Source organism: Scophthalmus maximus, chromosome 4 (assembly GCF_022379125.1).
Source record: "Scophthalmus maximus strain ysfricsl-2021 chromosome 4, ASM2237912v1, whole genome shotgun sequence".
Lineage (NCBI taxonomy): Eukaryota > Metazoa > Chordata > Actinopteri > Pleuronectiformes > Scophthalmidae > Scophthalmus > Scophthalmus maximus.
The window spans coordinates 13,948,275-13,960,020 of record NC_061518.1 but is presented as its reverse complement, the minus strand read 5'-3'; the positions used below and the strand labels follow the sequence as shown (position 1 = coordinate 13,960,020).

General features: G+C 40.2%; 1 protein-coding gene across 1 annotated transcript; it reads right to left on the bottom strand.

The window, feature by feature from the left end:
- Positions 1 to 4,640: 4,640 nt before the first annotated feature.
- rhcga (Rh family, C glycoprotein a) lies at positions 4,641 to 11,268 on the bottom strand. The gene is made up of 11 exons (XM_035628285.2): positions 10,956 to 11,268; positions 10,077 to 10,269; positions 8,118 to 8,268; positions 7,834 to 7,981; positions 7,527 to 7,693; positions 7,300 to 7,437; positions 6,593 to 6,729; positions 6,219 to 6,343; positions 5,872 to 5,945; positions 5,687 to 5,760; positions 4,641 to 5,592 (listed from the first exon to the last, which is right to left on the bottom strand). Exons 1-11 carry the CDS (start codon positions 11,179 to 11,181, stop codon positions 5,559 to 5,561), a joined length of 1,467 nt encoding a protein of 488 aa, XP_035484178.1. The 5' UTR covers positions 11,182 to 11,268; the 3' UTR covers positions 4,641 to 5,558.
- Between the last annotated feature and the right edge of the window lie 478 nt (positions 11,269 to 11,746).

Below are 11,746 nucleotides of genomic sequence, written 5' to 3'. Positions count from 1 at the left end.
CCCCCTCTTTCCCTCTTTTTTTTCCACGACTTTCCCTCCTTCCTTTGTATTTGTCGCAACTTAGAGTGTGAGATTGCTGCCCCCTCTCTATCAGCGTGTCTCATCAGCATCAACTTAGCCGAAGCTGGATGATCGCTGATAAGAATTGTGATGTGCTATTATAGTAAAGTGCGTTAAAGAGTTTGGGGAATGAATCATTTAGGTCTAATGACTAGTACAGTCTCTGAAACATAGATACACAAGTGAAAAACAGCTATTTACATCCATCTGCGTAACTGTAACTTTTCTGCATTACAACTCTTTGCAAAAGTGATAGTGATACTGTAGACACAACACTCAGGAGAGGAGCGAGATGTGTTGGTAGGATTTATTACAAAATGATTTACAGCGGTCTGCCGTACTCTGATTTAAAATATTAAAGACAGGTAATGTCATTCTGTAAAGAAGAATGAAGAGGCTCAGTCAGTCACATGTAGTAAGTCTAGGATTCCTTAAAGCTACACTGTGTAATATTTCCGAGAACATATTCACAGTAAATGAATATATTGTCCATAATTGTATTTTAATACATATATAATCACCACCCTGACTTCTGAGTTCCAAGCGTTCCTAGGTATAATGGAATGGTCCAGAATATGCGCATTCACGATTAATTTCCAACGCTGCTGGAAACCGGAAATGGAATTAGCGGTGCGCCACCATAAAGTGTCCCCTGTCGGGTGCTCAGTTGGTTGCGGTTTGCAACTGTACAACTGTTTGTGGTCCACACCCACAGCTATAAAACCAGCTGGTTTTCAGCCCATTTGTAACTCTTAAAACAACATAATTGATGACATGGGAAATTAAAAGAGGGAGATAAAAGTAATCTCATCTAGAGACAATCTGCAAAATAGCTAGAAGGATGCCACCAAGGCCAACACCCTATCTGGTCATGTTAGAGGAAGTGGAAAAAAAAATCATGGATCCGCCTGTTTATTTGGATCTGCTTCAAAAGTTTTATTCCTATAGGGGGCAGTGTAAATAACCTGCTTCTTATAGTTTGTCTCTCTAACAGCTGTGTCATCATACTATACTCTTCACCCATCTTTTTAATTTATTATTAAGTAGGCTACTTAAAGCATTTGTTTTTATTGGTCCGTGCAAGTATATCTTTAGTGTTCAACATTAATAATCGTAACAACAACAACAATAATAATAATAATAATAATAATAATAATAATAATAATAATAATAATCAAAAACTAATCTTGTGCACTAATTAGTGGTAGCTGGAACACAAAAATAACTAAACCTGCAGCTCTGATTTCTACTTCTTTCAATCCAGACAGGGAACTGGGGTCTTTGTGCCTGAATCAAAGCACTCCCCTGCTATGAATAGTGATTTTTGGAGTTCTCCTCCTCACCAGTGCCCGCAGAGAGGTTTTCTCCCCTGAGACTCCCCTTTGACCCCTACAAATGGACTCTTGTCAAACAAATAAAGACGAGGTGATTGGCCTTTAGTGATGCCTGGTGTTCGGCCAATGGATGTTTGATGAGTCATCACAATGACAGAAAGGTTCCTATACGGAGAGACTGGTGAAACGCAGAACTCAGTGGGAAGTCTTGTGATGTGACATCAGCATTACAAGCTCCGGACCATGAGGAGGCTCATGAGGTTAAATTGAGGGGTTATTGTACGTGTTGAGCAATAACTCAAAAACAAACACTTTAGTTTCACCTGCTTGTTTGTCATGAAAACTAAAAGATTGAGGAACAATAAGCATCTTCTGTTTTTCTTTTTCGAATTCGAAGACTTTATGAAATAGCCTCAAAGACAGAAAGGGAATGTGACCAATGACTGATCGATTGTCACTCTCGTGTGGCAAATATGTACTGATAAGATTCATTAGGACCACAAGAGCCCCTGATCTGTCATTCAGCGGCCCGGGGAGGTTGTTACGTCCATCCATAAGCCCAGATGGACTCTGCAGCCTGCTCCAATCAGCTCACAAAGGTGATATAATTGCCAGGGCAGGGTAGGACAAGGCCACAGCCTTTGGAGTTCTTCAGTCTCTTCTTTTTTCCCATTGCACCTATTCTCTCCCACTCTATACTCACTGATTATAGTCCCCTCCCTCATTGTCCCATTATCCCCCTTCAACAACAGGCCAATTTGTCCCTCCAGCTTGGCTCCCGCCTCCCCTCCTGCTGAGTTATTTAGTCCCTCTTCTGCACTTCAATGGCAGGTACTGATTAGAGAACTTCCTCGACCTCTTCGCTATTCCTCAAAAATCCCTCCTCCCCTTCCCAGCATCCTTTAATCTGATTACAAGCTTTCCGCAGCTTTTCAGGGGAGGCCAGTCCCAGGAGGACAATGGCAGACCAAGTGGTTTCACAAACACTCTCCCCAGGGTCTTGTGATTCACAAGCGGAGCTGCGTCCACTCGCCACCCGGATCAGGTCCCCTACACAGTAGGGCTGACTGTCTCTCACCTTGAGGATGCTATCCTCCAAAAATCTCAGCAAACATTGACAGTTGCAGAAAAGACTGGATTTGAGTCAAGATCCATAACCTTCTGGGTTATTCTGGATTGGGTTTTGGAGTAACTGGAACCCCCGGCACACCTACATGATTTCCATATTATTACAGTCTGTATGTCATATTAACAAGATTCATTTTCAATATGCTGAAACTTTTTTTGTTGTTGCCAAAAACTCCAACACCATCTCACACCTTCATCACTGCATAAACATTTAAGAGACATTAGAATATTTACACATTTTTTTGCTGGAGAACATCTGACAACTTTTGCAAAAGTGATAATAAAAGAACAACTCTGAGACAGTTTTTAACTACAGCTGTTTTGCCTTCAAGTCATTGGAAAAACACTATACACAGTAAGTAAAGTACAAACATAATGTGGATTTAGAATTAATCTAACAAAATTATTGAAAAAAAGGAGATAAATGCCTCATAATGTGGACCTATGATATAATAAAATAATACCTTTTTATGGCCGAGGCCTTGGAGCCGATACGCACTTGTTGTCATTATTGTCATTAGATAATCTGTAAGTGGGACTGAGTATGACACCATGTAAATTATTTTGTTTCATGGAACTAATAACAGCATGCGTTTCAACAGATAATCCCACTGTTGACTTCATTCACAGGCCTTTTAACAAACCTCTTCACTCAGTAAAGCTTCCGCCGCCACTCAACCTGACAAGACCAATACAAAGCACATGTCCACCCAGTGTATTCAGAGGTCATTAATGTTAAAGCGATTGGTCAGGAATCGGGCCTGTCCAGGACTCATTACCATCAGAATAAAGGGAGCAGGGACACTGGATGCCTGGAGGCAACAAACACGCTCGTGATGGCCTGAAGGCGCCGATGCCTGCTGATGTCCACTGGTCCCGCTTAACTCCTGGACTCTCCAGATTCTCACCTCGAGTCGAGTCAGGTTGAAATTGTGCAACTCAGTTTTGGTAATCGATGGGGAGTCAAAGACATTTAAACCTGATGCCGCAGTGGAATCCCTCTGGTCACATACAGTGAGAGTGAAATACAAGAAACACATGAAACTGCACTGAAAGCAGTTTTTTTTTTTCTTAATTCTAACTTCATGAAAACCTATTCACAATTATTAGCAGGACATTAACTAAAATACATGTATTCTGTATGACAGGCATATATGAAGGCAAACTTGGAAAAAGATAATTGCCTCTTTTAGAGCGTCTTCTCTCCTTTGGCCCTTTACCCATAAATCTGAGTTTTATTGTTTGTCAATAATTCATGCAAACACTAGTGTGCGGTTTTGATGTTATCATAATGCAAATGTTAGGGCTCGTTTGGTGAGGCAGTTCAGGACACTCTGAAGTCGTGGTGGCGTGAGTCAACACAGAACACATACACAAGAACATTCACACACAAAGAGGGAGGAGGTGCTGGAACCCTTCAGCGTCACAGCTGAGCCGTGACAATCTGTCAGCAAAAGATTAGTCGAAACAAATTCACATACAGTGAAACAAAATATGTCATTGCTTTTACCCTGGGATAAGAATGATTGGAAGAATGGCTTTGGTTGTTCATCTAATTCTAAAACCTGTGTTCGACAAACAGGTACATATTTTACCATGAAGCTTCACCTTGTGGGGTAAAGAAGATAATGATGAGAAACATATTTCAAATTATTTTTGTTAGACACGGTGATGAGGAGTAGGAATGTTTCATGGTATGACACCAACCTGCTCAAACAGAGAAGAGTAAAATATTTTTCATTATCTATTTCTTCCATTTGCACCAGCAACAGACATTGAAAAAGAAACAATCCTACTAACACTGTTGTTTTTCTAACCACTGTTTTTCTGCCTTTCTGATTTTATTTTTGTTTTTTATTGTTTCTTATGTATGAAGCAATTTTAACATTGGTTCTGGAAAGCCTTTTACAAACTATAATGTTTCATCTATATAATAAAATTTAAGAATAAAAAAATGTATTCAGGTGTTCTGCATCTCTGACAAGGTCTCAGATCCACCCCCTGATTTCCTGAACCTGAATGTGACAATTACACTTTTTTAATGATTTACGGTATTAAAACTATTTAACTGTGATATTATTCTATTTTTTAGCATTGTAAAAATGTGTGCAAAAACAGTGACAATATAACTTTCGTTTTTAATCAAATTTACATTTCATTTCAATTTGTCGAAAATACAACAGGCAGATTGTGAAACACAATCACAAATATTGTTTTTGAGGTAACAGTCAACAGTACATCAAGCAAACTGCTGACAGTTGTATTATAGTTGTATTAGAGTTCCTAAAAACATCCATCCTCAGAACAAGTAATTTACATGCAACAGAAAACTTAAAGAGGAATCTATCTGAATATACAACTTACAAAGACCTATACATAGTTTGAAAGAAATACAGTAGGTAGTAGAATTCAAAAACTGCTTAATTTGGCAGCACAAGAACCTCTGCACAAGATAAACTGTTTCAACAGACTCTGAAAATACATTTGCAATCATTATAAATGATAACATTCAACATCTCAATATTGCTAGAAAGACTTCAGACTTTTGTACAGAGAGATTTACTCCATCTGATTTGGACAGTAATCCACGAAGTCATACAAATTACAACAATTATAATTTAGCTCATACAAAATAAACAGATTGTCCTTATCCTCTCATCATACAGTTTGGATTCAATATATATAGCTTCTGACCCAAAATAAAAAAAAACTGTAAATCTAGATGAAACTTTTGTTCAAGAATTATACCAGTTTCAATTCATATTTATTTTTCCATTCATGAGATATTTGGTCACCCCTTTGTGCAGTGTTGTTATAACCCCTAAGCTTCCAATAACAGAAAAAGGTGCCGGACAAATATATCAATAATAACATAGGTTTTAATGGCGTGAGAGAAATTGACCTGTGTGTCAAAAAATGTTTCCTCTCTTGCAGAATTGTCCCTTTTCAGGGACGGTTCCTTCATTACTCTGTGTTGTCTCACAGTTGTATCAAGTTCTAAGTGTTACGAGGGGGTTGATCTCTAGTTGTGCAGCTTTAACTCTGCTCCACAGAGAAGTTTGACTCAGATCTGTGGAACAAAATGAAGACAATAACAATTAATGAAAAATTGATTTGAAGGTGCAGTAAATGAGGGAGATGAAATGAAGTGCGAGTGAGCTTACATTTCTTGGTGCTTGTGAATCATGTGGTTGTTGTACTCCAAAACAGGGGGGATGGCCTCCTCATCCTCAGGGACCTGCAACACATGACACACGTGTTCAGCTCAGGAGCCAGAATTGATTTCTCAATGCAATACTGTCGGTTAAAAGAGCAAGAGCCCCCTCTAGTGGTAGACAAGCACTCTCACCTCCCAGTACACTTCATCGTCAAAGCAGTTATCATCGGCAGGGTCGCCCCAGATAGGGAACCTCAGGATAAAACCTTTGAGGAGAGAATATGCAGGAATTGAGCAAAACATCCCACATGAATATTCCACACAATACCTTTCCCCCTATTTAATTAGCGTTTGTATTTTCGATTTTTCTGAGCAGCACATCAATAAAACATCAAAGTAGGACTGGTAATTGTGTTTAACAGGTTCTGTGTCTGTGCTTGGCATAACCTTACAATAGTCCTTGAACAGATTGCTTGTTAGGGAAGGGGATCTGTTGTCCAGAGTCTGATAATATTATATTAAACAGTTTTTAAACTCACCAACAGCTGCGCCCCCGACAATTCCAAATGCAATGGCCACACAGCAGCCAGCAGCCTGGAAGCCCCCCTGCGTTAAAACACTTCTGTTTGCGAAATCGCCTTCAAAGTCAAATGTGTTGATCAACCTAGACAGAAAAAAAACACATAATTATTTAAGCCAGATTTTCAAAAATGGAATTTACAAGGTCATTTTACTTTTAGTCAAGAAACAGCAAACATGTTCATGAAGAGAAGCAATAATGGTGCTTTTAATAATTACACTAAAAGAAAGCCGCTAACTAAAAGGGTGAATTCTTGTCGTCGGTGTCAGTAAACAGACATGGTCAAAGTTTTATGAATGTCAAGCTATATATGTGTTTGTTTTATTCACTTACCCCTCTTTACCATACACTTCTTCAGTGGCTGCTGCAGCAACGATGGCACCAATGAAGCCACCGAGCATCCCGGGCAAAGCGTGCAGGTTGTGGATACCGCATGTGTCCTGGAGTTTTAAATACTTTTCTAAGAAGGGCTGAGGATGAGAAAACATATGTTAATCGTATGTTGATAACTGACCTGTAACCATGATTTTGAAAACAGAGATCAAATGTCCAAATTCAATTCAGTCTTGTTTTAGTATTCAATAAACTGTTGAAAAAAAACTTAATTTGAGCGCAACAATATGAAATCTCTTTCGTTATCCCCCCAAATCAATACTGATACCCTCCAGGTTAAGGGCCTTCAATACATATCAAATTCCTTCTTCAGCTCTTTTCAAACTTCATTTTGATTGATTGACACATACTCCAACTATATAAACAGATGCGCCTCCTCGAACAAAGTGTTCGTGTCAAGTTAAGAGTCTTTAAATGTTCTAATCACAATACACTTCACTTCCCTGGACGGTTTCCATCTTTCTGCAGGCTACATGTTATTGAGGAAGTGCCCAGTATTTTTTAAATGAGCCACTGGAGCACAACCCAGAACTCTTTGTCATTTCTTTCTGCTTCATTCACACTTTGGTTTTTGCAAACGTTCTGCGCTCGACTGCATCACAGCAAAGACTTCAAGAAGTCAAGGAGGAGGATGATTGTGGTCTTACCGTGATGAACAGGTAGCCGAAGGTGGAGATGATGCCACAGCAAAAACCCACAATGAGTGAGCCATAAGGAGTGATCATGAACTCTGCTGCTGTCCCCATTGCAACACCACCAGCCAGGGTGGCATTCTGGATATGTACCTGTAAACACAAGCGTGTTTGACATGAGAACATGACTGATATGCCATATGAATGATAAACGACTTCCTTCTTCAGCAACAGAGCCTTACCATGTCTAGTTTTCCTGTCTTCTGAGACATGCTGGAGATTGCCACCGTGGTGAGCACAGACGAAGCGAGGGCAAGGTAAGTGTTGATGGCTGCTCTGTGCTGTCCATCACCGTGGTCTGTGATGGCCGAGTTGAAACTGGGCCAGAACATCCACAGGAACAGTGTACCTGTAAGAAATGTAATCAAACCATACAACAGTTGGATTTTACAGCCAAGCAAACAGATCTGAATCTAAAATATTAGATATGCCTTGTCATGTGAGGTTAAAAGGTATTGAAGTATAAAATATAAGACGTCAATCTCTCACCAATCATGGCAAATACATCCGAGTGGTAGACAGATCCATTGAGGCGTTTACTCTGGTGTAGGTTTGGTCGATAGAGGACCCAGGAGATGGCCAAGCCATAGTATCCTCCGAAGGCATGAATGACCATGGAGCCACCAGCATCTCTGCACTGTGGACGTGTTAAGATTTCACTGTTGTGAAAACACGAAATACACAGCAGCACGAAATAGAAATTGCAATGTCTGAAGGAAAATTCACACTCCTACTGAGCTCTTGGTGTGGTGATCATGTCTGGTGAGACTCACATGAAGGAGACTGAGGATGATGTATTCCTCCACGGCAAACAGCGTGACGCCAAACAAGGTGACTACCAACAGCTGGACAGGGCTTACTTTTCCCAGGATGGCACCATAGGCAATGAGAGAGCCGGCACAACAGAAGTCTGCGTTGATCAGACTGTGAGGGGTGAGAACAAGAGCAACAGATGAGTGGAAACAACAAAATTCCAACAAAGATTGCACAAATCATTAAGTAAGGCGGGACCAGGCAAAGCTATGGGCCCGGAAACTCCAAGTATGCCCCTGACCCCTGACAACTGTTTGAGCTGCCAATAACTTCTAAAACAAAAGGTTACGTTTTTGCCCTGGGGTGTATTCCAGAAGGCAGTTTTAACAAATTCTCACCCTAACCCTAAACTCTGAGTGACCAACCCTGAGATGGAAAATTCTGAGTTTTGAGAAAACATATTTTTAGTGTTGCTTTGTTTCTCATTGGTGTGTGTTCTGTGATGTCAATGAATGCCGGTCTTAGTGTCATTTGGTTTACCTTTTTTTCTCAACCTATCATTCTTCTGCAATTAAAATGCATTTTTTTTGTTGGCTTAGCTTAGCCGTGAGGCTTGATTGAATTTATGGGGAATATTTTGTGGAGGTTTGCACTCTACTGCCATTCTGGTCTGTTTTCTAATTGTTAGGCTTAATTTAGCATTGCAGCCCTATAACGCTGTTAGACACACAGTAGACAGTTTCTAAGGAGAAAGGGTATCTAAATTGATCCATTAGAACCAGATAGATCATCTTATTTATTCCATACATCCTTGTCCAAACCTGGTGCCAAGGCAGGATGAGCTCCCTGGCAATCCCTAAAACACCGTTGCCAAATAATCTCTGTGTATGTGGGCGCACATTCAACTGTGAAGTCTTTTTTGGGGTCATCGTAGAAAGCAGATATGACTTCAAACTTCGGAGGGACGAGAACGACCTCTCAGCACCGGCCGTTGTTATCGGGATTGTGTAGAACAACTTCAGCGCCCACTCTCCATAACTGAGCATCAATGCAGATTTTGCCTGAGGGAATTACCCACTGTTCATAGCGTTGTGACTTGAAACACGAGGTTATGAGAGTGAAGCCCCAAAACAACTGCCATGCTGGAAAAATGGCATCATTCATTTAGAAAAATAACAACGTATTTGCCAAAGGGAACAGCAAAAGAGGTTTTTGAGTTAAAAATCTGAATTGAAATGTATTAAACATGAAAAAAGATTAAGATCAATAAAGAAAGATGGAAATTATAAATATTTTTTTTTTAAATAAATATACAAAGGGGAAATATATTATTATTTCAGTTATAATAATTAACTCTTAACTCTTATTTCAGTAGTGGGGAAATCATTTATAAGATCATATAAAACTTGTGCTTTTCCTTCAATCAATTTAAAAGTTTTTTTAACTTAAATCCATTTAAGAAAATAATGAACGATTTTTGGAATCTATTATTGTGGATGAAAAAAGTTTCTAGACATGAAATCACCATACCACAGAGTTCTTCATTTTGGTTTCTCTCTCCTAGGGAAAGCAAATTATGAGATTTTTTGTTTTATCCGCTTGTGAATATCTGGCCAAAATACACATTTTATATTGCACGAGGGCCATGAACATGGTAAAGTGCGTCAAATATAAAAGTCATGCGAGTTTTTGCATGGTGAAGTTCAGGTGCTGTCCCATTCCAGGAGGGACATTATTGCAATTAGGCCTGAAGGTATATAGTGTTTTTTTTAGTTTTTCTTACATGTTTGATGTTCAGAAGTAGGGCCCGGGCCCTACTGGCCCCACTGGCCCCACTGGCCCCACTGGCCCCACCGGCCCCACCGGCCCTACCTGTCCCGCAGAACTAGATTTGTGCCCATCTTTTCGCCTTTGCAACGCCACTGCGCACCGACACCCGCGATACACAAAAGACAAAGATTTGCGTCGAAGGGCCTCACCTCTCTACTCCGATGTAGATCTTCCCGGTGGCGGGGTCAAGGGAGTGAAACCAGCCTTGCATGAGAAGAGCCCACTGCAGACCAAAGGCGGCGATTAGGAAGTTGAAGCCCACAGCCCCGAAACTGTAGCGCTTCAGGAAGGTCATGAGGAAACCGAACCCCACAAAGATCATGACGTGGACATCCTGGAAGCCTGCAGACAGGACGACGCACACATCATTAGAGTGATGAGTCTCAATCGGTCAAAACATTGACCAAGGTGATTTATGTTAAGTAGAACAAAGGCTGCTCTTTCCTTTTCCACTCACATCAGTTAACTTAGGGTAATGACAATGCAAAATGATTTATTTACCTTTCATTCTATATGATTATTTTGATTTATTTGCTTTCATGCAATATTGCCCTTTTCTTTTTGTTGTTCTCATTCTTTTTATGCATTTTACTTCTTACGTGTTGTTTAAGTGTAAATACATTTGGAGACTGCCTCTGAGTGTCCTGTGTCTGCTTTGTCTTCAAAGCACTTAAAAAAAGGTTTTTAAAGGTGCTATATAAATATATCCACATTTTATAATTCATGTTTTTATGCCCATTGACATTGTCCTGCAATATCATTTTGTGAAGTATCTGTGTTTAGCAGTGAACCATAACAAGGCCAGACACGAGGGTGAAGATGTGGTAAAGCTGAAACAATATCTTCTACAATAATAAATATCTCAGAAACATTCAAATTTGTAGTCGTCCATTTGCCATGAGTGGAAAAATATAAGAGGACGTGCAAAAATATGTATGTACACAACCAACAGCCCTTACAAGTCATTAGTATTTTTGGAAACAGAAACTTGTTTGCCAGGTAAATTTCATGAAAGACACTGTACTTACTGGGATATCTGAAGTAGAAGTCATTTTCAATATCACTAGTGATGTTGTGGTCCTTTTTGTGCTTTACCCAATGTGTGTCTGCCTCCTCATCATACCGGATGAAAACTCCAAACAGCACAATCATAGCTATCTGCCAGACAAAGCAGACGGCCGGAAGACTAATACGCACATTGGTGTTCTTGGTCCCGCAAAAGAAATTCCTCATAATGTCACAAAAGTTCCCCATGTTGACGACTCTGCTGATGATGCTCAGCTGGGGTCTCTCTCTCTCTCTACTCTCTCCTGCTCTCTGCTGTCATTGTCAGCAGCACCTCACCAGATATTTATGGAGATCTGGGGAGGTGTGCCCCACTTGGAAACTCACGCACAGGGGGTGGGAACATGTACATGCTAGCAGGTGAACCACTCCTTAGACGCAAGCCTCCATTTCTGTTGTTCAGGCTGCTTGGCCTTGAATTCCTCCCACAACAGTGAGCAGAGAAGTAATTAAAGTGGGACTGCATAAATATGGGATGGTAATGACATAACTTGATATGGCACAATTGCCACATCAATTTTATGAGGTGGCAACTTCTCGCAGTTATTACAAAATGTTCTGAAAAAATGAGTTGCCAGACCACAGTCGGAAAAAAACAAGGTAGATACAAAATCTTGGTGTAACAATGATGTTAAGGCTCCTGAGATAATCAATAACTGTCACTGTTCGCTTGTGTTTCAGCTATGAACTGGGAGAGAGCATCGGTCTCGGTTGAACACCTGTCAGTCACACTTTTACTGCAAATCATCACAAG